The 27,274-nt window shown below is 43.8% G+C and overlaps 2 protein-coding genes and 1 non-coding gene across 10 annotated transcripts in view; 1 reads left to right on the top strand and 2 right to left on the bottom strand.

The window, feature by feature from the left end:
- The first annotated feature begins 88 nt into the window (after window positions 1–88).
- Window positions 89–22,255, top strand: invs (inversin). Of its 3 annotated transcripts, none has more exons than XM_044358265.1 (19): window positions 89–240; window positions 815–924; window positions 8,771–8,870; window positions 9,703–9,869; window positions 11,232–11,405; window positions 12,037–12,204; window positions 12,330–12,510; window positions 12,986–13,095; window positions 13,540–13,711; window positions 14,494–14,649; window positions 14,774–14,895; window positions 15,544–15,651; window positions 15,752–15,858; window positions 15,938–16,147; window positions 16,919–17,130; window positions 17,335–17,902; window positions 18,512–18,663; window positions 21,168–21,254; window positions 21,329–22,255. In XM_044358265.1, the coding sequence occupies exons 2-19, from the start codon at window positions 922–924 to the stop codon at window positions 21,442–21,444; spliced, it is 2,913 nt and encodes a 970-aa protein (XP_044214200.1). In that variant the 5' UTR covers window positions 89–240; window positions 815–921; the 3' UTR covers window positions 21,445–22,255. The 3 variants fall into 3 exon arrangements, with proteins under 3 accessions (XP_044214200.1, XP_044214202.1, XP_044214201.1); XM_044358267.1 differs by having other exon boundaries at window positions 9,706–9,869; XM_044358266.1 differs by lacking the exon at window positions 89–240 and adding an exon at window positions 307–515.
- Window positions 20,887–20,959, bottom strand: trnat-ugu. Its single transcript has one exon. It is a non-coding gene; the product is annotated as a tRNA-Thr (tRNA).
- tex10 (testis expressed 10) overlaps window positions 22,041–27,274 on the bottom strand; it is a 14,481-nt gene continuing 9,247 nt past the window's right edge. For all 6 annotated transcript variants that reach the window (XM_044358273.1, XM_044358271.1, XM_044358272.1 and 3 more), the window contains 6 exons: window positions 26,879–27,056; window positions 25,017–25,239; window positions 23,375–23,455; window positions 23,062–23,246; window positions 22,697–22,907; window positions 22,041–22,557 (listed from right to left, as the gene is read on the bottom strand). In XM_044358273.1, the coding sequence (XP_044214208.1) occupies window positions 22,435–22,557; window positions 22,697–22,907; window positions 23,062–23,246; window positions 23,375–23,455; window positions 25,017–25,239; window positions 26,879–27,056 (1,001 nt within the window). In that variant the 3' untranslated portion in view covers window positions 22,041–22,434. The remainder of the gene's footprint in view (window positions 22,558–22,696; window positions 22,908–23,061; window positions 23,247–23,374; window positions 23,456–25,016; window positions 25,240–26,878; window positions 27,057–27,274) is intronic.

A 27,274-nucleotide genomic window follows, 5' to 3' on the forward strand; every position in this document is an offset into this window, starting at 1 on the left:
GGTGACCACGGAAACGTAGAGGGATTCGCTCGGCTTTATGGGAAACGTAGTCTTTCAACGTCGCCAAACGGCTAACCCTGGATGATCTGGAAAACTACAATCATGGCGTTATTATTGTTGCGTTGTAATCAGGCAATGGGAGTTGTAGTTTTTTTGTTACTCAGACGGTGGCGATTCAACGGGACGCCTTGGAAGAAAACTTTCTAAAGACTTTAATCTGAGAGAAAAGCAAACAAAACGGTAAATATAACACCAACTAAGAGGTAGTGGAAACAACACTTAATGAGCATACAAGAGCATTAACTTGATTATTCGTTTATACATTGTCACACATTTGTTCCCAGGGCTTCTTTAGTACGCTTATGAATAACTGATTTCTCTTTTACAGGGGCGAGTTGCATCATTTTGCTTCACTTTTTGCAATACTAAGTTCGACCTGTTTTCACCAACAGATGTAGCAGTGCATTTCTATGTGGATCAGCAGAAAGATATCTTGCGGCAGAAAACTTGTCGAGGTTAAAACCTTCAGCTACTGTGATGCTCAACTCTCTCAAAATCTCTGCACATAGGTTCCTCAAAACAGAAATGGTGTAGTGTAGCTGCTGCTTATTTGAACACCACCTCCAAAACTTCAAACCAAAGATTGTAACTTAAAACAAAAAATTGTTGCACCTCATCAGATTAGACGAATCTGTCACTCTGAAGCATCCACCCACTGTCTATAAACAGCACAGTAGCAGTGTTATGCTGGCAGTTAATTGTGTGAACAGGTGGGCTGTTCTCAGGATGTGATTGATCCTCTTTCTCTTCCCAGGCAGGAGCCAGGATCAGGGCAGGTAGGGGACCTGGACGTGCACCCTCACCCATCAAGGATGCACTAAACTGGGGAACATCTGCTGGAGTGTCCCCCTTAACGCAGCTATGGTAAGAATCCAACACACAAAGAGCAGCTATGCAGATTTAATGTCTGTTTATCTGAGTATGCTGTCATAGTCAGTGGTTACTCTAGTGTTTGACCTCTACTGCCGGTTTATATTTCTCTTCGAAGAGTCAAAACCATTTGAGACTACATGTAACAAGCCTAATTGTGTGCCTAATTGTTAAGGAGATTAAGGTGTAATGTTGAATTGAATCCCAGCATTAATATTTTATGGGCTAAAGCTGTCCATAGGGGGTTCACAGTGTGAGAGCAACTCACAGATGGAGACAGAGGAAGATTTCTCTCACTCCCTCCATCTGATATCAGTGGTAAAGTTCTTAGTGCTTGGCATTATAGAACAAAATAAATAACCAAAAAAGTCTTCTTCCAGTATTAATATATATATATATATATATATATATCACTATATCTGCTAAGGTATAAAAAATCACTGGTTGAATTGTCTTATGTGTTTAGTGCATCAGATCGTTTGGTAATGTGAATTCAAACTGGAACAATTTTTTTCTGGTACAATTCTCAAATATTTCAGAAATCTATGTTATTCGTTGGACATCAAAGTTGTATATCACAAGTAAGAAAAACAATTATGATATGATTATAATGGTTGATGATGACAAATATTAATATATTACTCAGCACTACAGTATATGTTACTACTATAAGTTTACTGATGTCAAGATCTAAGATTTAAAATTTATTCTGACAGAAATGGTTGATTTATGTGATCATCGCTATGTGTCTCTAAAAAGACAGCAGGACCAAAACTTCAAAACTGTATAAGTTAAAAGTGAATAGACTAGACAGGTGTGATATTTATTGACAAAGTATTTTTTCTCTATACTGGATGTAAAGTAAGAAGTAATCGATGGATATGGCTCTAAGCATCTGTTTGTTCTGGTTCCTGTTTGCAAAATCCTCATGTAGTCGCCTGCATTCTTAGTGGGCATTGTTTGGGGGTTATTTTCTTTTCTGAAGTGTTTTTTTTTGGGGGCATTTTTAAAGCCTTCATCAAAGACAGTGGAGAATCGACAGGAAATGAGGGAGTGAGAGATGCAACAAAGGTCCCCAGCTGGACTTGCAGTGGGTACAGTGCAGTTAATGGTCAGCATCTTAGCCCTTAAACTACAAATGGGGATTGTATAATTTTTACAGAAGCTCAGTAGTGTTGAAAATCAAGAGTGAGATATATATGAGGCCAAAAGCTAATCTAATCTAATCTATTTGGACTTATTTTCATTACTGATTAATAACTGTTTTTTCTCTTGACTAATTGATTGTTTAGTTTATGAAATATCCGTAAAGATAATGACAGATGCCTATTATAGTTACAAGACCCAAATATCATCAAAATGTGTGCATCATCTGAAAGTCAAAAGACACAAAGGTGTTCAATTTACAACGATATGATAGCAATTCACCACACTTGAGAAGCCTTAACCAGTATATATTGGTGCTTGACTAATAATGATTTTATTGATTAACTGATAATCAAAATTGTTTATATTTTTCTTTGTGGATTGAGAGATTGAAGTGCAGTATAATAATGTCTTCTTGCTGTCAGATTCAGCCTTTTGTTACTTTTGTTCTGTCACATGAAATTCAGAAACTTTGTCAGTAGCCTGTGTTGTCTTGTATTCAGCTTCAAGGCAAATCAAGTGATGTATTAGTAGTTATTTTCTTCAGTGTCATACAGGTGTATTCTCTGAAGTAAGCTAACCTTGTCTAAAGATGGGATGCACAGTGTCCTATCACACTATCACTCTATCCTCTCCTCGTTTCACCCTCTCCTCCCTTTTCTGATTTTCTCCATCTTTTTCCATTTCGCATTGCTCCCATTGATTTTTTTGTTTGTTTTTCCAGCTGATTATGTCCCTGTACTCTGATTCGCCGGTGGGCACATTGCTCTCTGCACTTTAATTGGACATTTAATTAGATCACAGTTTTAGTCCAATTAGACTCAGAGGTGTGGGGAAGAGGGGGATGGAGGGCAGAAGAGGAAAAAGTCCCTAAGCTGGTCTCCGTCTCCCTTCTTCGTCTGTCTTTTTCTGTCCGCTTTGCTGTCTCTCTCTCCCCTCCCTCCTGAGGGCTGCTCATTAGTGATATAATGGGATGACACAAAACACACAGCTCCCCTAACTCTCAGAGTGTCTCGAACAGCGCCTTAACCACACAGACAAGGTGAGAAGGGCTGTATCAGCTCGCCGTTGCAGACATTGTGTGCTTGTTTTTCTTTATAAAGTCTTGCGCTCTTCCTCCCTTTTAGTACTGAAGCCATGCAGAGGGTAAGCGAAAGTGTTTTGAGACAGAGCCGGGGTGTTATTAGTGCCTCTGATTAATATCCAGCACCTTCTGACAGTCTGCCAGTCACAGCAACATCGACCAGCCCACACACACACACAAATACACACACACACACCACAAACATTAACAACATGCTGGGCAGAACCCTATCGACTTGGTGGAGCGCTCTGGTATGATATCACTACACCTAATGAGACTAAGATAAGCCTCATTACCAGCAGCGCTCGCTCACATGCCAGTCAAATGCAGGGCCGTTCTACACCAGTTTTAGCTCCCCTATGGTTACGCCCTCTTCCCCCTTTTGTTGGCATAGTCCTCACACACAGAGCACCAACTCTGAGTATAAACAACACTGTGCCCCAGTGGACGAAAAACACATGGGTAAATGTAAACACACACGAACACACGCCCAGATGTATGCAGATATGCACACACTTACGCTCAGGTGTAAGTTCTCAGAGGACACAAGTCAATCTCTGTGTCCCCCGAGCATTCACACACACCACCTCCCTCTCTGACTCCCTCCTACCCTCCACCCTCAGGAGAAAGATAGAGAACCAGCCTCTACTGTGTCCCTCACACTACACACACACACACACACACAGACACACACACACACACACACTCATAAATCTCTTCATATCTGCACCGCTGCTTCTTGTCTTCCCTCTCTGTATGTCTGTATATGTGTGTGTGCATGTATAGATGGTGTGTGTGTGTGTGAACGACAGACAGCGGGCTGGGGTGTTTTAGCCACAGGCGTCACTACCTGACCCCCATGGCTGTGAGATTGACAGCTGTGGTCCCGCCTAATTGCATTACTCTCCCAGGTGATTGGCTCACACCCTGGGGGCTCATTTGTCGGGATGCATTGTGGTAATGATGTAAATTAGCAGATCTGCGTGTCACTCAGCCTTCTCCCCCCCTGCTGATTGGCCCCGCTGTGCTCCAGGGCTCGGCCCCCAGCTGAGGGAGCCAGCTCATTGGTCCTTGGGGAACCAGGAAGTCCCCCAGAAATAGGGCTTTACAGATTGGGCATCCCTGTGGGCTGATATTATCCATCCTCCCACCTCTTTACCTGTCAGTCAAAACTCAGGGACTGATCCCTGAAGCCTCTATCTCCTATCAGACACACACACACACACACACACACACTCTCACACAGAGACATGTAGGTGGTATTGGCACCTGTAATAGCCCCATGTTGGCTAAGACCCTGAATGCACTCTATTCTAACTGTATAAACTGTTTGAAAATACACTAAAAAGTGTGTGTGTGTGTGTGTGTGTGTGTGCTCGTCCAGAATAGAAATAAAGGCCACAGGCTCAGGCTCTGTTCCCCACTGCTTACCCAGCATGCCCTAGCTATGTCCTCTATCAAAACCAGACACCATCACAGTGACAGACAGCTAGAGAAACATATAGACAAACACACTTGTGCACAAACATGTGCACACACACTTTGACTCCCTGGTTTCTGTGCCTGTCTGTCTCAATAACATCAATTGAAGTGTTAGTTACAGTAAATGTCTGGTGTGTGTGTGTGTATCAGGTGGCAGCAGTGTGTATGTGCACAGCACTCCTGTAGTGTTGCTGAAAGGTTTCGTGGAAGTGTCTAGATTCTTTGTTAAACTCGCTGTGGTTATATGAGGCAGAATATGAATAAAGACTAAATAATGTCAGCATCAGCATGAATCAATACTTATACAGATGCACAATCACTTGGTCTGGACCTCAGCCCATGATCAATAGTTTACTCTGAGTTATTGTCTTCATATTAACAAGTGGAGTGCTCCCTGAGGAATACGTATGAATGGCTAAATGAGACCACTCCAAACCTCTCAACAGGACCTGGCGTTGTTTTTACAGCCTCCTTTGTTTGAGTTCAGACACTGCATCTCAAAAGCCTTTTTAGCCAAATTTGGATGCACTGTAGGTGTTTCCAAAACACTCAGGCCCTCATGAAACTCTAATTGCCTGCTCTCTGCAATCTGAATGTCCCTCACATCAATTCATGTATTGACGTGTGTCCCTCTTGTCAGTGTTTGGCAAAATTATGACTTTTTTTTTCCTGCATCTAAGATTATTCATAAATCAATTCATATTTTTTTATTGTAGCAGGTGGGGGACTTTCATATTGACTCCAAAAATGCAAAAAAAAAGATCAAAATAAGTCAACAAAAGTCAAGGAAAAGTTTTTAATGAGCTCCTGTCATGATTGAAAAGAAGCAGAGTCAATATCATATTGCTTCATTTTTCTCTGTGTAGCAGGATGTTAACATCAGAATCATGATTTTACTTTGTTTGTGGTGCAGCTATGGCATCTTAGTTATTTCTGCATGTGTTAGATATTAGTATTTGCACCACACTTGTGGAACAGCCCTCCTAACCATCTGAGGGCAGCACAGAACCTAGTCTCTTTTTTTAAAAAAAGGCCTTCTATTCAGGAGGGTTTTTTCATATTAAACCTGCAGTGCAGGACTTTTACATATAAATGAACGTCCATTACATTCAAGCCCTTGCCAAACAAGTTCACACAATGCTGATTAAGCCTATCACGGCCAGTTAAATCTCTCTGTATTTCACAGCATATGGAGTTTTTAAATCTCATGTCAGGGGCGACATTCCCGTGCTGGCTGTTTGGCCGTTAATTGTGTGGCTCTTCTAGAGTTTCCAAATGTTATCTGACCAAATAGACCAAATTCTGATAGTGAAACGAGTCATTTTGCAGTGGTTGTGTGACACTCAAAACAACTTATCCACCGTTTTACAGCCGCAACAGTAGATTATGGCCAGTGGTGTACTGGCTATAGGGCATACTGTTTTGGGAAAAATCCCGGTGTGCCAGTGGGCCGTCAAAAATATGTTTTTGGGCCTGCGGACCGTCTAACTATATCAGATTTTACCGGCCATCTCTGTGTGCCTGTCATTCAGGGTGCACATGAGAGCGTGCTGCATGCCTGTGTCAGGCAATCACAGCCATGCGCCACCCTGTACTCTCACTGCCAGAAGGGGGAGACAAAAGTCCCACACTCCAGTTTTAACTATTATCACTATTTATGCCTCTGCGCTGGTGACAGCTGTGGCAGGAGGCAATATGTTTTCGGGTTCTCCGTCTGTCCTTCTGCCTGTACCTCCGTCCCATTCTCGTGAACACAATATCTCAGGAACGCCTTGAGGGAATTTCTTCAACTTTGGTACAAACATCCACCTTGGACTCAAGGATGAACTGATTAGATTTTGGTGGTCAAAGGACAAGGTCACTGTGACCTCATGCCCATCCCATTCTCATGAACGCGATATCTCAGGAACGCATAGAGGGAATTTCATTACATCTTGCACAAATGTCCACTTGGACCTCACAAAACTTGTCTTTGGCCATAACTCAAGAATTCATATGCTAACTATGACAAAGTTTCACAGAAATGTCTAATATAATGAATTGATGACATTTTATATCCTAAAGGTCAAAGGTCAACTTCACTGTGACATCATAATGTTCTGCAAAAACACTTTTCTGCCCATTATTCAACACCATAACTCAGGAACAGAAGGGGAGATTGTGACTATATTTCACATTTGGTCAGATACTGAATTGGTGACACTAATCTTGGGTGCTGTGCTTGTGATTTTATAGATCTTCTGTGCTGCCGGGTTGAAGATGTGTGCGAAGCATCCACATTTTAGAATTTGTAGCTTCTTTGAAGCAACATCCATATCTGAAGCATTATAAACTGTCATGGCTACAACTTTGTGTTCTATCAGAATCAGCTTTATTAGCCGAGCATGTGAACACATAAAAGGAAAACACATGTAATACCTTTTATTAAATTCCTTCAAAGTCTTGACTACAAATATTATATGAGTCTGGACAGACATGGATATAAAATGCCACTTGAGTGGTTGGTGGAGGCATTCAACCACGAGGCAGTATTTCTTTATGTTGTGTGTTCTGTGTTATTAATACTGGAGCATTTTGAGTTTCACTATGAATGAAAAGTGTGGTACAAATTAAATGTATCATTATTATTATTACTATCACACTGTGTGTGTATGCGTGCATGCACGTGCATTACTGACTGAGTAATCGCTGTAAATTGGAGATGTTTAGAGATGCTTGTGGTTGATTCTGGCAAAGTCCCTGTAAAAACTCTCTCATGGAAAATCACTTCCCATGACGTGGCACATGTGCCAAACACACACATACACACACACCTTTAAGTGCTGCATCTACCATCTCTCCCTCTCACCCTCCTTTACCTACTTTGCAGTAAATGTAGTAACCTGTATTAAGTTGCCGCCACTACTTGGCAGAGCGTGAGAAAGCAGCGAGCATGATGGGTAATTGCCATGCTGCACGCAGTGTCTACAGGAGCACTCTTTATGAGGTGACGGCGGGGAGCGAGAGGAGGATGAGAAGGAAGGATGGAGGACACCGGAGTATTCCCTCCTCCCTTCAGATCCCCTAACTTTTCTGACCAAGAGTTTAAAAGTTTTAAGGATTGTGTAATCAATCTGCCTCTATTTTATTGATGATTCCGATCAGATTTTCTCTATCAACAGTTTTTTATATCTCAGTTTTCATAAGTAATGCCTCGGATCTATTTGTGTGACAGTTAATGAAAATGTCTTGGAGAAATCTCAAGATTGTGGCATGGGTTTAGTTTGTGCCTCTAGCGTTTATGTGTTTAGGGGCAATAATTGATTTCTGTGTTGTGCCCCGCAGGGCTTGTCCCACATCTCTAAACACGCACATTCATGCACACACACACACGCACAGGAAAGCATGTTGCAATATTAATGAGACATGAATAAGACATGAAGAGAGACCCCCCTCTTATACGCTCACACCCTCCCCAGCTGCTTCCTGTCTGCAGATTACCCAGCTTTCACTGGGCTCTGGTTAAGTGGGGCCAGGAAGAGATTTAACCCCCTCAGCAGGAGCAGACACACACACACACACACACACACACACACACACACAGTGTGCACATACAACCACACACACTCCCTACTGTCAGCAAACATGGGCTTGCTTATTACGATATTAGAAACTATCTGTTTTATTGTGTGGTTGGCTGCTAACGGAGCTTCAGGTGTTTGTAATCTGGACAAAATATGATTGATGTTTAAGGATAATTATTTTATGTCTATTCCTCAATTGTGTTCGATATTCACCAACTTAGGCTACAGCAGGAGCATTAACTAGCTGCTTCAGCTTGAGGTGTAATGTAAACTAAATTGACAAAATTTTACTGGTGTCTGTGGAAGTGGCAGTTACCTAATATTTATTTCAATTTTGGGTTTCTGAGAACAATTTTGAGATTCCCAGTAGCCACTTTAACAATCATACTATGCATTAACTCTTTAATTGTGACTGGGTCCATTTGTGAGGTGTACTTAGAGCTAAATAAATGGTATGGAAACCGTCTAGGCTCAGCTTAATGTCACCATATTAAACACTTGATAAGTAAAATGGATGTATGTTGCTGCAAATTGAGTTGTGACCGTCCATCTGTTTGTGTTGTAGGCCTCAGCGACATCTAGCCAGGGACCTGCTTCTCTGGGCTCCCAGGTTCATGCTGCAGCTGTCAACGGAGATAGGAGCGCCCTTCTCAAACTCATCACAGGTAAGTAACCCTAAAAATGATTACAAATTCATTCACTACCACTACCTCAGCTGCATCACACAGGTGAAGCAGACACACAGGAGCGCGTTCAGTTCACATTAATATGTAATACTGTAATGCTTTATTGATTTCTATAAGGACATTTTCTTTGCATCTTCACCATCTGCAGAGAGGTCAGAGCGCAGGGTCAGCTGCAGCAGAGCACCCATGCAGCTGGTAGGATATTAGGGTTTTGCATAGGCAAACTACAGCAGAGCAGGTGCTCGCCAGCATGCAAGCTGGAACCTTGTTCCTGCTGCTAAAGCATAGTCCTCCTTACGCACAGAGGCACCCTTCTTCCAAAGCGCTGGCATTAGCTAAACAATTAACTATGTTGATATTTAAACAGGAATATGCAGAAAATGGAGTCTTACTCAGGCTGTAGAATAGAAATGTGGCAGAAAAATATAGAAGAGCATCAAATTAATTTTGCAAATTAAGCTACTCTTCATAAGGAGGAAACAGAGTCTTTCAGTTTATTAGTGGTACAGTATTTCCTTATGGCTCCCAGCTGCTCCAAATAAATTGATTTATTTATAAAAGTGGAAGTGGAAATTCCCATAAAAGTGAAGCAATGAAAGGTTAAAAGTATAAGGAGTTGCCTTTCAAAAACTGTTTCTAATGTACGTCACAAGCCATCTAATTCTACTTTGTTAAAAAAATCAATGCATTTCGACCAAAATCTTGTTCTCTGTTTAAGCGCATCCTCAGACTTAAACCCTCAACCTCCCTTTCTACTTGGTTTGTATGTGTTTGTGTGTCTGCCTGTGCATGTGTGCCTGTGTGTATGTAGCAGAGCCTTCACTGCGGGACCGTGAAGACCAGTTTGGCCGGACCCCTTTGATGTACTGTGTGCTGGCTGACCGCCTGGATTGCGCAGAGATTCTGCTGAAGGCCGGAGCCTCGGTCAACAAGACCGACCACAGCCAGCGCACAGCTCTGCACCTCGCTGCACAGAAGGTACGGACTCCACACATACACAGGTGCACACACAAATGCTGATGTGTGGCAGCCCTTCTTTGTGATGAAGGGTATGGTAGAGTATATATTGAATAAAGTTGACCACGTTAATCCACAAAACTGCATAAAAGGATGGATTCAAAAAAGAGGATGGATCTAGTAAAGGTTTGGTGGCAAAAAGAGGGAATTTATGACAGTCCATAAGCTCCAGTGGGAAGCCAGTGCCCCCTAGTGGCTGCAGTTATGGCCTAAGGGCTTCTGGAGAGGAATCTTAACTCAGTTATAATCCTGCCACACAAACATCGACGCTATGAGCATTACTTGCACACATACATACACATTATCAATTATTCTGCATGGAGAAAGTCCCGTTTCACAGCCACTGAAACCTGTGAAAGAAGATAGAAAATTGTTCCAACATTTAGAGGCTTGATGTTCTTTTCACTTCAGTTCAGGAACAGTCAGAAGAGACAATGTTAATAGGAACACTTCTTGACAGGGTGGTCTGTTCTCTCTAGAGGGATGGAGCAGGAAAACAGTGGGATGTGCTGCTAATAATATCTCTTTACAACTCACTGGTAGCTTTTTTGCAGGAGTATACTGATGCAGGATCATCATATCATTGAAGAAAGAGGGGAGGTAATAGGCTATTGGGGTCCGTGAGTATGTGTGTGTGTGTGTGTTTGTATGTGTGTGTGTTGGGGGATGATAGTGATGGGAAGCCCTGTCTCTTTGACATCTGATCAATAAGTGGCTGAGACAGGGAGAGAGGCCAGGGATTACCGATCTAATTGGACTGAGAATAGGGAGGATGGGAACACACACACACACACACACACACACACACACGCTCACAGTCTAGATGCATGCTCACACACGAGATAGATCCGTCAGACTGTGGCGTTGTGGTCACAGGATGGCAAATATACAAAACACACATGTACGCCGTCTCACTCACATAGACATACAACCTGCCGTCCCGCGACAGCTGTTGCGCAATACATCACCTAGAGGCCCGGTGGTGAGAGGCTTAGACCAAAACTGAGGATGATGATGAAGATGATGATGATGATGTGGAGGGGGGCGACAGGCAGAGAGCAGCTGCTCTGCCAGGCCACAGAGCCGCTGTTTACTGTTTAACAGCTCATCACACACGCTGAGCAGAGAGGCAGGAGGAGTGAACGAAGATGGATGACCTGCGGATTGAACCAGACACCGCTAAAAGCCTGGGGAGTCTGTGTGTGTGGGAGTGTGTGTGTCACTGCTGCTGGTCCATGACTAATTTTGAGGTGAATTGCTGATTTCTGAGCTACTTTGTATAGGATACTATCTTACAGGGATCTCTGTGTCTGTGTGTTGCAGGGGAACGTGCGTTTCCTGAAGCTGCTGCTGTCCAGGCGTGCTAACTGGCTGCAGAAAGATTTAGAAGAGATGACCCCGCTCCACCTGGCCACCCGACACCCCTCTCCAAAAGCCCTCGCCCTGCTGCTCAAACACATCGGACCCGGAGAGGTTGACACACAGGACAAGAACAAGGTATTACAGTACAGATACAGACACACAAAAAAGGAGTCAGAAGCTTGTTTGTCTTTACAACTGCTCATAGTTTGTCCTCAATCAGAAACCAGCCAGTCTGGGCGTCTAACCAATAACCTGCAAAGAGATAACTGACTGACTGAAGATAGTTTGTTACAAGCAGCAGGAATTTGAGGTCATACACACATAAACACACTCACATAGCAGTGAACGATTTTAACAATCTGCGGCTTTGTCCTGTGTTCTGCTGATAAGACCACAAACACACAGTCTCCTCTGTCTGCTGGAGCTGATGTGTATCTGACATCAGTAGTTAGTTTTGTAATAATCCAATATGCATCATCGTGTCAGATGACAGTGGTTTCAGCAAATCTCAGAATAGCTCAGTAGCCGTCATGAAGGCAGTATCTGGGTTACAATCACAGCTTCCCGCTGGATCTTCAATATGAGCTTTGTGTAGCACGCAGCCCTCATATTTCCTGGCCATGTCATAGTGGAGTAATTTTTTTAACGTTAATGGAAACCTCAAATCTGGTGCTACAACAGCCTCCTCTGTTTTCGACTCCATTCATCATCTTGGTCTCTCTTTTCATATCCCTCTCTCTCTCGGGCATGCTTTCTCTTTTTACAGCAAACTGCTCTTCACTGGTCAGCGTTTTATAACCGACCAGAACATGTGCGCCTTCTGATCAAGCACGATTCCAACATCGGCATCCCCGACAGCGAGGGCAAGATCCCTCTGCACTGGGCCGCACACAGTCAGGAGCCCAGCGCCACACAGACTGTCCGCTGTATACTGGTACACACCAGCGTTCACACACACAAGTGATCTGTCATTATCATCCTCCATCATGACCCTTCAGTCTACATCTTTTTCTTTAATCTGTCTTGTGTGTGTGTGTGTGTGTGTGTGTGTGTGTGTAGGAGGCAGCTCCCACAGAGTCCCTCTTGAACTGGCAGGACTATGAGGGTCGGACACCCCTGCACTTCGCCGTTGCCGACGGTAACGAGGCAGTGGTGGAGGTGCTGACGTCTTACGAGGGCTGTAATGTGACAGCTTATGATAACCTCTTCAGGACGCCGCTACACTGGGCTGCTCTGCTCGGTGAGTGGACACACCTCCCGCATGTGACATGTTGCTGTCTGACTGACTGCTACACATTGAAAATAAAAGATTTCCATGTGCAAATTATGTCCACTTCCCCCAAAAACAATATTCTTATGAAAAAATGTTTTACACTGGCTAGCTGTTTATAGTCTGTGTCGTAATCTAGTTAAAGCCAAATAGTATCAGTTATTACCCACATGATAAGAAGATGTTTTATGTATTTTCTTTAGGTTTATGGCTTTCACAAGTTGTTTTTATCACACCATACAAAGACTAAGTTCTATAGTGACACTTGAATTATGTCAACTTGGAGAACTGGACTCCTGATCTGTTAACAGTTTGTAAAGCAAACTGAAAAAGCATAAAAGTGCCTTTGAAGGACAGTATGGACAGTATAGTTTGAGCAGTTGTCCCAGCTGCTTACATCCTTTTCATTCATCTGTCACCCAACACATCTACGTGTGTTTTTCAGGCCACGCCAGAATCGTCCACCTGCTGTTGGAGAGAAATACGTCGGGCACAATTCCCTCCGATAGCCAAGGAGCGACACCTCTGCACTATGGAGCTCAAAGCAACAATGCTGTGAGTCATAAAGTTGGAAAACCTGATGAGTCAGCACCATGCAACTCCACCCAAAATACAATATTGTTGACAATGAAATAAAGCTGTTTGTTTCTATATGTTTTGATACTTAAACTGAAGTTCAAAGTTCATTCTTGACCTTGGAAAAAGCAAGATATTTTAAGATTTTATAGCTTGATTGTTCAGTATGTGGGATCCAAAGCTTCTAATAGCCTTTGAAAGAAGGTTAAATTATGGTTAATTAGAAATTTGGGACTGTAATGTTATCATTCTACTTACATCATTTGACTTGAAGTTGTTTTACTGATGATGATATTGGTTTGCTGGAATTACGATGTTGCCTTGTTAAATAGACTTGCACATCTTTAGTGTCTTTCTATCTCTAAAACCAAACAAAACTTAAAGTAATTGTTTGTCTGTGTATATGTGTGTGTGTGTGTGTAGGAGACAGTGGGTGTGTTTCTGTCCCACCCGTCGGTGAAGGATGAACCCGATCTGGAGGGGAGGACGGCCTTCATGTGGGCCGCTGGGAAGGGCAGTGATGATGTCATCCGCACGATGCTGGCCCTCACGCCTCACATTGACATCAACATGGCGGACAAGTACGGAGGCACCGGTGAGCGCCTGTGAAACAAGAGGAGGAACCGAGGCTCCTCTAAACTGCTTCGACCCATATCCATCCCCACCTGTGATGACATAAATGCCCTGGACACCTTTACACTTGTTCTGTTGGTTTTTTCTGCTGCTTGTTTTAGGCTAGGGATGATGATGTCACAGGGGATTCCCCCTAAGGTGCTAGAGAGACTGCGAGACTGAGGGAGAGAGGGAAATGATACTGTCAGCAAAATTAGTGTGCGCTCGCTGAATAGACTCCCACCACTGCCAGCACTGTCCTCTGACACACACACATGCGGACACACATGACTTACTGCCACACTCTGACCCCCCAGGGCTGTTAGGACATATGATCTCCATGGCGATAGCCCTTCTGCTCAGTTGGGTGGCCATTGTTTATGCATGCATAACATGCGACGGTTGACTCATGCTAATGAGACGGTGTGAAGGGCAGTGCAGCTGACTGGTGCCCAGATCCCTTCCATGCACTTGACTCTAGTCTGTACTGTCTGGGGACTGGAGAGAGACAAGGAGGGGGGGGGGGGGGGTAGCCACGACAAGGTTTAAGTGTGTTGCTCCTCATTAAATTTCTCTATCTGTTTAACCCTCCACTGACCAGGCTTTAGCCAGAGCCCAGAGAGGAGCAGCAGTTGAGGGGGATGAATGAACAAAGACAAGGCAGGCGAGGGAGGAGCAATTGTCCTGAGGGTGTTTATTGCCCAGTTAGACATCTTGTATTCTTATCTGGGATAATTTTCTTTGTGTGTGTGTGTGTTCAAACAGCACTGCATGCGGCCTCCCTGTCAGGCCATGTGAGCACAGTGAAGCTGCTGTTGGAGAGAGGAGCCATGGTCGATTCTCTGGACGTGATGAAACACACGCCGCTGTTTCGTGCCTGTGAGATGGGACACAGGGATGTTATACTCACACTCATCAAAGGTGGGTGTCAGTGGTACTATATACATTATGGTCCATGGTCTAGGTAGGAGAGGATTTGACTGTTGCACACAGTAAGTCTTGTAACTTAAATGCTTCAACTGAAGTCTAAATGTATTGAATAAAGGTTCTGCACGTGTGGACCTGGTAGACGTGGATGGTCACACTGCTTTGCACTGGGCAGCTCTGGGAGGGAATGCTGAAGTCTGCCAGATACTAATGGAGAATGGGATTAGTCCCAATGTACAGGTACATACAGCATAAACACACGTCATGGTGGTGCAACACTAAAGGAGTAGTTCAGAAATTTTCAGTGGCTTGTTGTAGTCATACTCCTCTATCAAATACCCAGGTTTCTTTTTCTGAGTCATCTATCCCTTTATATTTTACTGGACATGCAACTACAGCTGTCAAGCCACAATCTTCATTCAGCACACAAAAAGCACTTAAAGGATAGGTTCATCATTTTTCAAGTCTGTCTTAAAACAACAGTCAGGTGCCCCTTTGAACACTGAAAGAGGATTTCCTCACTGTAATCATTCTTCCTGTTCATACTGACTATGCGAAGATCCAATCCAAATACACTTACAATAGTGTAAGTGCTGTTGGAGGTTCTTCTATACCTTAGTTCTTCATCTGTATATTCATCGTGACAATAAATACAACTGCATTTAAAAAAATAAACACAAGAACATCTAATTTGTAATGATAGACTGCTGTAGTATCATGTTAGCTTTGGCTACACTATTGAGGAATGTAGATTTTGTCCCTCATTAATTGCTTAAGAAATAGTTGGAAAACTGGAGCTGCAAGTCCACGATGTATCAAAGGACAGATGACTTTAGAAATGAAACCTTCCTGTGTACTTCATGATAATATTTGACTACTGTTGTGCAGGACCAGGCAGGACGCACTCCTCTGCAGTGTGCTGCTTATGGAGGCTACATCACTTGCATGGCTGTGCTCATGGAGAACAATGCTGATCCAAACATACAGGACAAGGAGGTAAGAATCCTCTCATGTGTCCACACATGTCTTCATATTATTTGAGCTTTCCAAACACAATTGCAGCGTGATTAGGTGCTCTTTCTTTATTGGTGCACAGGGGCGGACTGCTCTCCACTGGTCATGCAACAATGGCTATCTGGATGCTGTGAAGCTGCTTCTCGGCTACAACGCCTTTCCTAACCACATGGAGCACACTGAGGAGAGGTGAGGATAGAGCTAGTAATGACTGAGGGATCGACAGTAAAGTGAATCTATGAATGACACTTGTGTTTGTGTCGTGCAGGTACACACCGCTTGACTATGCTCTGCTAGGGGGGCACAGTGAGGTGACTCAGTTCATGCTGGAACACGGCGCTCTGTCCATAGCAGCCATCCAGGACATTGCCGCTGCCTCCATCCAGGCTGTCTACAAGGGCTACACCGTCCGCAAGGCCTTCAGGGAGAGAAAGCAGCTCCTCATGAGACACGAGCAACTGCGCAAGGATGCAGCCAAGTGAGAGATGAGCTCATACACTCAAACAGTTCAGACACATGCGCATATTTACATATTTGTGTGCCTAGACTTACACAGAGCCACACAATCCTTCATTCCTGTTTCTGTCTTCATTATCAGTCTCTGTCGTCTTCTTCTTCTCGCCCATATAGAAACAGTCACACTCGCTCCATATCTATCTTTCTTTCTGTCGTCCCTGCACACATATACATCTTCTTCCTGTCTTTTTCTTTGGGCTTGTTCTCCTTTTGTCATTTGCTTACCAGTCTCACCTCTCACTCTCTTATATGACAAGAGTTTGAGAAGCTAATTTGTTTTAAGCGGGCACATTGACTTCAACTTTTGTTTTTACTTTGAATTTCAAGCAGGCGGTTTCATTGAGATAAAGGTTTTGTGTTTTTCCACAGTAACCTATGTGAATATTAATCTGTTGAATAACAAAGCTGTGCCCAGATGCACAACCCTTTTAAACGCACCACAACTAAAAACAACAGGGGTCACCAGATATCTGTAGTGTAGTATCTTGATATGAATAAAATAGTGCCCCAGTTTAAAAATGTTATAATAAATATTAAATACTAAAAGCAGATTAGATGTTATGAGTAGATGGCTCATTTCTGCAGTAATCCACCATCAAATTTCCTTCAAAACATGTCTGTACATCTAAAACAAGTGTTCATACATGAGTTTCTCCATCTGGGCCTCGGCTGTTCATGTGTTTTTCAGACACACCTGTCACGTTATGGTTCTACTGCTTTTCTTTGTGTTCAGGAAGCGAGAGGAAGAACAGCGGAGAAGAGAGGCCGTGCAGCGAGTCTCTGTGGCCACTGCAGAGAAACGAAAGGTCTCTGTGGCGAGAGCAGAGCAGGAGAAACTCTCCTTAGTGAACATTATAGAGGACTTATCCATGAATGACTCAGTGGTGGAAACAAAGAAATCATCCAAACCTGAACGCACCAAGAGCAAAGAGGAGAGACACAAAGGTACAAACAGACAGGAAACCCTTGAAGATGTAATGATCCTCTTTCAGCTGGAATTGTGAACAATAATGTGTTGACAGTTATGACATTGTGTTAGTTTTCGATTTAGATTTGAACACTATCATAAAAGACCAAGTGGACAACATCATGTCTTTTCTATATCAAGTATCTCATGTATTAAATTGTCTTTTAACTTCACACCACCAGGCCACAAGAGCAGATCCTCCAGAAGAAGTAAAGCATCTGAACCACATGAGGTTCCTGATGCTCCAAACCGCCACTGTCATGTGCCCTGTGACACTACACCCTGTGCTCCCCAGACCACCAGGCTGAAGGAACTACTCTCTCCCGCCAGCTGCAACCAACCACCCACCCTCAAACCCAGACCCCCCTCCACACCCAAAGTCAGGGAACAACCTTCCACAAGCATCTCCAGCATGGACCAAACTGACACAATTACCAGAGAATGCATCCCTCTAAAAAAGAGAGACGCTCACACGACTGTGCAGACTGCCCCCGGCAAGACTGATGCCCTCACCTCTGCACAAAAGCACAGAAACCACAAGGAGCAGACTTCAGAAAAGGCCGCTACCAAAGATCAAACTCACACTCCCTCATTAAGAAGGAGTTCATCCTCGGACCGCAGAAGCCCTTCACGAAAAACTCAGGCTGCCACACACGCACCAATCCCAAAGCGCACACACAGAGGACAGGACAAAGAGCAGCGCAGGAGAAGAAACGAGGCTGCACGGATCATCCAGAGAGCTTGGCGAAGGTGAGTTTATGTTTTTGTTCTTGATTGTGCTTGTGTTTGTACCTGGAGGGGTGTTCAGTAGCCGAAGCTTCTCGGTCTACGGGACATTAGCAGTGCCATGTGGTGCCCACATGTGCCCTCTCTCACATACATGCCATCTCTCCGGTAACACCACCCCACCCCCCCTCCCCAATCTATGGTCTGGATGCCATCAACACTTTAGCAGTGGGGGGGAGAGCGTGGGAGATGAGTGGGACAAGGAGTCAGGGGATAGACGGGCTATAATCTAGAGCTTTCATACTGGTTTAACAAGAGGCTAAAAGTTCAGCCGTGCTGCTGTAATAGCTACCAGGAGCTTCTCTTTACTTTCCTCTGCCTCTTACACACTGTGTTTCTCTTAGAGCCTGCCAGTCCGCCGCAGGAGGCCCTCTGTTTCCATTCAGCTTCACAATTATATTCTGAATGTGCTGCCTATTAACTGCCTTGAATAAAGTCTGTTTACTTTGTTTATGCTTAGTGAGTATTAGTGTGAGGAGTTGCCAGCTTTTAGACCTTTGAACGCTGTCTGAGATTTTTTTTTATTGAACAGTATGCGTGTGTATGCGCTTGCATGGGGACGTGTGTCTGCAGGTTCCACGCACGCAGGCGGAGAGAAGCCAAGGCCTGCGAAGAGGTGGAGTCAAGCGATTTAAACCTCACCCCTAATAGGAAGAAGATGGAAATACGAGCGCCCCCCGCCAAACCGGCAGCGAGTAAGAGCTCTGTGCTACAAAGCATCTATGGTGAGATAATTCACATACTGCCCAAAACATGCTATTTTTTGTTTTCCTGATCACATTTTTTCATATTTATGTATAAAACAACGACAAACCAGAAAACAAAGGTATGGTCACATTTGATTTCAGTCCAAAAAACTGCCCTGCAACTAAAAAAGGATATGATTTCACAGCAATGAGGACATAAATTAACATTGAGCTAAGCAATAACACACACTGTAAACAGTTTTTAAGAGCGATGCTGCAGTTTGTTGTATGGTAGTGTAATATCGTACTAATCAGGGAGATGACACACTGTTAGAATAAAGAAAAACAGTACATCCCTGTGTCCACAGGCCGACCATGCACATTCACAGGTCAGTCACAGGTCATGAGTCTACCAGAGCCGACTGGAGTTCACAACAAAAGAGGAAACACATTCTTGAATTCACAAGTTGCGTAGGGAGACTGATCAAATATTTGTAGATACCGATGCTAATGGAAACTCACTTTAACGGTAAACCAACAGTAAATCACTTATTTCAGGGTGATTTTCATGCCTTTATTAATGATTTGACAGTAGAGAGATGGCGGGAAAATGAGGGGAGAGAGAGATAGGGAATGACGTACAGAAAGGTTCCCAGCCGGACTCAAACCAGTGATGTTGCTGTTCATGGTCTGCGCTTTAAACCACTACACCACCGGGGCACCCCAATCAATAACTTATGGTTGAAAACAGCTGCACTGTTCTCCAAAGGCTGAGACTTTGACGCATATTGCATGTCTGGTCAAACCCAAATCAAAGATGAAAGTAGCTGCTGACCTCTCTGATTATGACCAGAGGTGCAGCATGCTTTAAAGCTGCAACCAACTTTAAAGCATGCTGAACTTTAAGAGCAGTGCAGCATCATCATCAGTAGCTGTGGCAGTTTTCTGCCCTGCATGATTCAGTGTTGTTTACTGTTTGAGATGGGCGTCTTTCCATTTTAATTGAAACCGTAGCTCTTGAATTACATGAAAACCCTGACATTGGAAACAGAGATTTTTTAGGATCAAAGCGAGAAGCTGGAAATCAAAATGCTTGTCATGTTGGTGTAGAACACGCTGTAAGTGACTAATGCTGGGAACAGGAAGCCGTGTAAATGTCCGGGTGATGCTTCAATCCACATACCAGGACAGTATCAGCCTGGTTGCCTGTTTGGACCCTCTGGTAGGGTTTCACCCCCACAGACAGGCCTGACCTTCATCACACATCACCAGGTGATGATGGGAAAACGGGCAGAAACCTTGCCGCGCCAAAACATACAAGCGTGTACGCCGTCTCCGCTAACAGACAGATAGACACCCCCCGCCCTCTTCGCTCTGACCCAACCTTCTGACGTGGTATTCCCCTCCCCCATCTCACCTCTCTCTCTCCCTCTCTCTCTCTCCTTCTCTCTCTCTGACAGTCCTGGCACTGTGAAAAGTTCAGAGCTGTCAGGGGGAATGTCAGACAACTGCGTAGAGCTATCTGCTCAACACACACACACACACAAACCCCCCACACGGTGCCACACACACACACACATTCACGAGACTCATTCTTTCACTCCCTCACCTTTTTTTTTTTTTTTCAAGAAGTAGACACACATTTGACACACAACTCTGAACTGGGTCACGCACTGCTCTGTTAATCATTGTAAACCTTTATTTAATGTCTGTGAATTATTTTATCTCAAATGTATCTCTAATATCTGTTTTCATCTCTGCAGCGACAACGTGGAAAGAGATGAATCTATTTGTGCATCACTGATAACAAAACTAAGTGTCAAAGAACTGTTGTATGCAAGTTTGATTTGCTGACTAAAAAAAAACCCACAGCGCTGGAGTAGTTATAATTCATAAAAACAAAACAAAAATCTAATTATTTATTCACATTGTAACACCTGACAATCACACACACTGTACACGCAAAGGCAGAGAGGTGAAACCTAAATGTTCCAGTCTCTCTTCATAACATAAAACAGGAAAATTATTCCAAAACCACCTTTTCAACCATTTTGAAATTGCACTCTGATGTGATAAACTTAAAACTTGCAGGAATATTGTAGGACGATCCATCAAACTCTTAAAACAAAACAGTAAAAACCATCTTTAACTACTTCTTGTGGAATAGATCTGAGTGTCTTTAATCAACAGAAAGTAGTTCCTTAAGAAACTTTTTAAAAATAATTCAAGTTTGAATATTTAGAATAATGAGAAACAATTGGTAGGCCCCAGCGAGGATTGAACTCGCGACCCCTGGTTTACAAGACCAGTGCTCTAACCACTGAGCTATAGGGCCTTTGTTGATTACATTGTCATCAGATAGCTATTTGATGACTACACCCTGGACAATCATGGGTGTGGAACCTATCAACCAGTTAAAGGAGCATCCTGCACTTTGTAACGTAGCACCAGCTGGTTGACTTAAGAAACTGTTTACGTGTTCTCATTGACTGTTAATCTAAATAGAGATATCATCATAACGTTTTGTTTTTACCGTCATTCAGGCAACTCTATGGCCAGACGCGGGCGTTCACTCCGAGGCTCTCAGTCTCAGCTGCTCCTGGACATGCCTTTACGCACCCAGAGCCAGTGTAAGTTCATGCACACACACACTTTTTACTGTGTGTAAGTATTTTTAGGATAAATGTATGTGCTTATTTTACAGTGAGCGGTATCGACTGCGTGCACCTGACTGAAGCCATGAATCAAGCCAAGCAGTACTCTTACCACCTGAGACCACATAGCGCTGGACAGGGGACCAGAGGCCGAGGAAAACATTGAAGCTACACATACACACACATACACCTTATGTTCTTTGATGTTTTCTCAGCTGGCTGGCAGCCTTACCTCTATAGAATTACTATACACATTGTTCGCTCAATGTGCCAAGCTTTCTAAAATTAAGCCATATGACATCAGAGCCGTGACCTCACAGGGTGGGGTTAAGTCTACAGAGATGGTGTGTGTAAAAGATAACCTTTCATCCATTGTGGAAGGAACACATACACACTCCATCTCCCTCGTTCTCCGTAGCCTCTCGCACACACACTGAGATAACCTTTCCTCCTGTTGTGGAGAATGAGGCAGTCTATCAACAGCCGGTCATACCGATAGCCCACCTGCAGCCACGGACACACACACACACACACACACACACACATACACACATACAGTTACTCTCTACACATCAGTTTGGTCTCTAAGTGCTTTCCCTCTCAAGAGAAAAATGTATTTCTAAACTATGCTCTGTTTTTACTTTTAATATGCATTTGCACAACAATCATTATTGTGTAATTTTAGAATTACACCTCAATGTTTATTGCTTTTTTATTGTATTATAAGAAAATAAAATAAATTGACACAAAAGGCAGTGCACGTGATTTAACTTTATTTTGCCTTTATTCTGTTTTTTTCTGTTTAGTTTTTTTTTTTTATTAAAAGACACCAGGTACCCCAATTTGTAACAACAATATTCAAAGGGGGCAAAAGGAGGACAAACAATTTACAGCTAAGGCTGAAGAAAAGAAGAGGCAGGTTAAGACCCAGAAAAAAAGGTGAAACTCCTAAAATGAGGATGTTGAGTATTCATTGTCACTCACAATAAAAAACACATTTCCACTGTATTTCTGTCTGAAAATTTTGTTGTGAGCACAATACAGAGTCGCTATTGAGCTCTGCGAGTATTTCGTTTGTCTTAAGTAACTGTGGGATGTATGTTGGAGAGGGTGAACTAAGCAACACACCAGGTTCTTGTTTTGGTGGGTGAGTCGATCAGTACATGTCTCGAAGGCCCAGGTTTCCACGATGAGAAGAAGAGCCGTGAGCTACTGTGACGCTGTAACAGTAGAGCAAGTCTGTCAACCACTGCTCCCTGGTCGCACCCCGGGAGTACCTCTGAAACACACACACACAGACACAGTGAGATCAAGTCAACAGCTGGAGGTAATGCAGTTTGCTTTTTCAAATTTTTGAAAAGCTCTTCTGAAAATGTTTTTTTTTTCTTCCAAGAGAGTTAAACGTGTGCCGTGTTTACCGTCAGGTGTTGTATAATTTCTTGCAGCAGAGCAGCGTTGGCCAGCAGCTGGTTGTGGATTGGCGTATGCTGCAGCAGCATTGACAGGATCTGTCCCAGCTGTGGCAGCTCTTCCTCACTCAGATCTCCAACACGCAACGACTGCAAGACCATCCTCAGCAGGCGGGGGACGGAGCTCAACGCTGACACACAAGCTCCCCAAATTGCCTCCCTGTCATTGTGGCAAAAAAAGTGTGATTTACATATTTATCATCTGACAACAGCAGTGACCAGTTGATGTGCTTTATCTTTAAAGTGGTGTTATAAAAGGACCAGATTTTATATCAACAGGGATCAGTTAAGAACTACAGTCTTTCAGTACACACCTTTTGTGGTTGGTATCGGCAGGTGCCTCCTGCTGCAGGTTGATGAGCAGAGCCAGCAGGCTGAGGCAGCACTGAGACAAGAAGCGCAGCACAGGCTCAATGGGCAGGACGGACAGGTCCAGTAATCTGGAAACAGCTCTCAGCAGTCCGGCCGCCATACTGTCAGGCACCACCCCCAACTTGATCTAAGACACACACACAACATACGATAGATGCTTATTTATTTTCCTTTAAAAGGCTCAAAAGCAGTTCAAGGAATAAAACATAGAAAACAGTATTACATGTGTACAAATCAATGAAACCAGTTTCTTACCAGGTATTTACAAATGCCATTTTGCAAGATGTCAAAGCACTGGGACTTTGAACCCAAAGTTTCCAGACAGTGGCAGATTTCCTGTGAATGAAACAGTTAAATTATTAACAAAAATGGTCTCATAGTGCCATCAAACATGTGTGCCATTTCCAAGATCTTAATTGATATATTATAGATTATCTCTGTTTAAGCTTCATCCATTGATGTACTGCTTACCATTGAAGCATGACAGAGAATTTTAGCAATGCAACATAATGTTAAAGAAACAAATTTTGTGCTCCATTGGAAGATGTGAAAGGTTTTCTTGTCAGAATTTTTGTTGAAATCTTTCAACGTTTTTTTACAATCACTTCATGCAGAATCTCGTCAAAGACTAGCATAAACATATGTCAATTGTGAAAATTCATCTTCATATACTGTAACTGAGTTACAGACACTTATTGTTCTCTATTTCCCAAAGACCTTCATTCCCCAGTGTCAAAGTTTCCGAAGCCATGTTGGGTAATGAAAGGTGACAGATATGAAAATTGGAAAATCTTATTAAAGTTTCGGTCATGATATTGTTAGAGGCAGAATTCAGGACCAAATGAATAAAAAAAAACCTTTCTGTCTAAATCTGCTTCAACCTGCATTTATCAGACAAACCACATTAAATTATCATGGTACACACAAGAAACCAAACTAGAGTGTTTCTATGGTATGTTCCTTTCTGAAATTGTGGCCTTCACTGCTCATTGTGAAGCACTTCCTTTATCAAGAACAAAAGTTTGAGCCTGAATTTAAGTTTTGCTGGGATGTAGACGAGATGTGTTTCCGGCTTAAAAAGCTGTCACGCCACCAACTTTTTACAAATGAAAAATAAGGCTCAGCTTTTCCTCATTAACTTCAAATCCAAATCAAATTTCTCATTAGCTTTTATCAAATTGAGGTGTGCGTGAGTGCCGAAGTGCAGGAGTGAGTGCGAGCCAGCGTGTGTCAGACCGGTGCACCTGTTGGCATTCTCCCCGTCATTAAAAACAATCCCGTCTCATTAGTCGAACCAGAGTTGACACAGTCCGTCCCTTAATGCCACCCCCTCCTCGCCACCACGTGTCCCCTCCCTCCTCCTTACCGCCACTTGCCTGTGATTGACTCAGACAGGGAGATGAGAGAGGCAGGATCTGAGGCCTTAATTGAGGAGCTGAATTAGTGATTATAAGCCCCCCACTTGCTCACACACTCACACACACTTGCCCCAAGGCATAGTTACGTTAACGGTAATTTCTGTGCAGAAATGTCACACTCCCATCATGCCATGGGCTCTCATTAGCATTTGTGCATATCCGCTATGCCCGATAACCACGCATCTCCAACCTGCGCAGCGCGATAAAGCTTCCCCTCTCAGCCGGAGCACCACGATAAAGCTTCCACCCTCTGAGCTCTATATGAGAGACATAGAGAGACCAGGGGGGACTGAAAGACCACAGCTGTGTCCAGAATATCAACACTTTTCAATTTTCAAAACAATGTTTTCCTTCACCTCCTGGTCCCTGTCCCTAAATTCACTTTTTACGTCACGTCTAAGTATTTCTGTGGCAGCAGTTCTTTAAACAGGAATGTGAAGTTACGGGTACTTGTAGTTGCGAGTGTGCAGTGAACACACCTCGACAACGTCCCAGTGGTGTGTGAACTGCTCCAGCGGGGTGGGGTAGAGGCTGAGGGGTGAGAGAGGGGAGGGAGGCAGGGCGCTGTCGTCGCCGGCCTCCTGCAGGGAGGCGAGCTTGTTGGACGAGAAGCCTGTCAGGGTGGAGAACAGGAAGCTGATGTAGTCCACGTCCTGCAGAGCTGCTTCCTGGCTCCCGACCGACCAGCCGCTCAGAGACGACCTGGAGAACGTAATCAGTGAACACGTTACACAATTATTGACACAAAATCTGTTTTTGGACACAACACCTACATTAATTTCCCAAATAATGCTCTATTCATGTATTCCTTATTACATCTCTGAGGTTTATTCATGATGCTGTGTTTTCTAAGAGCATAATAGCATGTTGTGCACAGAAATACTGTTATGAAAAATTCTTCCTTGGCCCGAGGGGCAGATCGATCTGTAACAGTTGGAAATGTGTGTAAATAACAGTATGTTTTGTGAAGCCCAGGAGGCACATGCAGACAGAACTGTCTTCTCAATACTCCATGACGACGCTGCATTCCTGCCTCCCAAAGAGCTCTTTGTATTAAACTCATTACACACACATCCCATCCCATATGAACTCAGCGCTCACTCTGCTCAAAATTTGTATAACACTGCCCCACTGACCACGGCTCCAGACTGCGACCAAAATGGTTTTTTGGCAGTGTGCGAGTTAAAATTTCACGTGGTTGCATTTGCGCAAGTGCATCTTAACGAGGAAGCGGCAGCGGTGGTCCGATAGGAACGAGGGGTGAGGAAAGCGAAGACAGAGAAGGAGAAACGGAGGCACCAGTGGAGAACAAGTCACGATGCAGGTGCCTCCTCCTCTCCGCCCCGCTGGTCACTTCAGAGAGAGAAAGAGACAGAGAGATAGACAGAGAGAGACAGACAGATAGAGACAGAGACAGACAGAGAGAAACAGACAGACAGAGAGAGAGAGACAGACAGATAGAGAGAGACAGAGACAGACAGACAGAGAGAGAGAGACAAACAGATAGAGAGAGACAGAGACAGACAAACAGAGAGAGACAGAAACAGACGGACAGAGAGAGAGAGAGACAGAATGAGACAGACACACAGAGTGAGACAGAAAGTGAGACAGTTGTACACAGCAACACATTGGTGAGAACAGGGAAGCAGGCCGCGGCTTGGCGAAAGAAGCAGCAGTAGCAGCTTCTGTGCAAGCTGGACGCAGACCGACAAAACACTGGCAGCACAAGCAACACCGAGGCGGCCAGTGGGGCGGAGAGGTAAAGGAGGAAGCACCTGCACACCGTGACTCGTTCTCCCCCGCTGCAACCATGTGAAATTTTATAACAACTCCCACACTCTCAAAAAATGTGTACCAAAAAAAAAGGGTGCGACCAACTGAGAAAGTTGGTAGCACCAGTGATACTGGTGGAAAAGTTAGTTTGGAGCCCTGCTGACACAAGCAACAGGTCTCTCTCTCACACACACACACACACACACACACACAGGGAAACAAGGAAATCTGTTGTGTAATAAGACTTAAATAACTGCTTTTGTTATCACCATTAAGTTGAATATCAAATATACAGGGTGTCCACATCAGCACCTGTCAACAGACAGGTTACCAACTAGATAAAATGTAAAGGATTCCTCTGTGACAGCGCAATACTGCCATCAGATGGTGGCAAGCTAGAGTGCTTTAAAGGTCCAACACTATGGCCTGCTAAAATTAACGTTTTGATTCCAAAAGTAGGGGCATTCCTGTGATGTCCTTTCTAAACAGAAGTGTCTCCTTTACACATATGTGCCGGTAAAGACAGTTTATATACCTTCCACAGATGTACAGGGGTTTTCAAGCTCACCTAAGGTGCACAATACGAATCAGAGAGGCAGCGAGGCCAGCAGAGATTCGTCCAGCAGTGCAGCAGCAGCTCAGATTGGCCAGTAGAGACTTGGACATCTTGGGTAGGAAGTAGAGCAGCTGCACCATTCGTTGCTGGGACTCTGCTGGTAACAGCACCACAACTCCTTCTTGTGGATCTACACACACACACACACACACACACACACATACACATGTAATTACGTAGAGACAGCAATGCACTGCACCCTCTGGGGATATAACATGAAGCTCTATCAAGAAAAATTAGAGCGATACCAGGAAAACCAGACTATGTGCGGACTGGTAAGAAAGGGACAGACAGGCGTAGCCTCTACAGTGAGGGCTCAGATAATGTGTGTGTGTGCGTGGTGTTCTG

Source organism: Thunnus albacares, chromosome 8 (genome assembly GCF_914725855.1).
Source record: "Thunnus albacares chromosome 8, fThuAlb1.1, whole genome shotgun sequence".
Lineage (NCBI taxonomy): Eukaryota > Metazoa > Chordata > Actinopteri > Scombriformes > Scombridae > Thunnus > Thunnus albacares.

What these genes read in the sequence shown, in the direction of transcription:
- invs (XM_044358265.1), top strand. An exon ending in ATGGAGCACACTGAGGAGAG is followed by an intron (nt 15,859 to 15,937) that starts GTGAGGATAGAG and finishes TGTGTCGTGCAG; the next exon opens with GTACACACCGCTTGACTATG. An exon ending in CAAAGAGGAGAGACACAAAG is followed by an intron (nt 17,131 to 17,334) that starts GTACAAACAGAC and finishes TCACACCACCAG; the next exon opens with GCCACAAGAGCAGATCCTCC.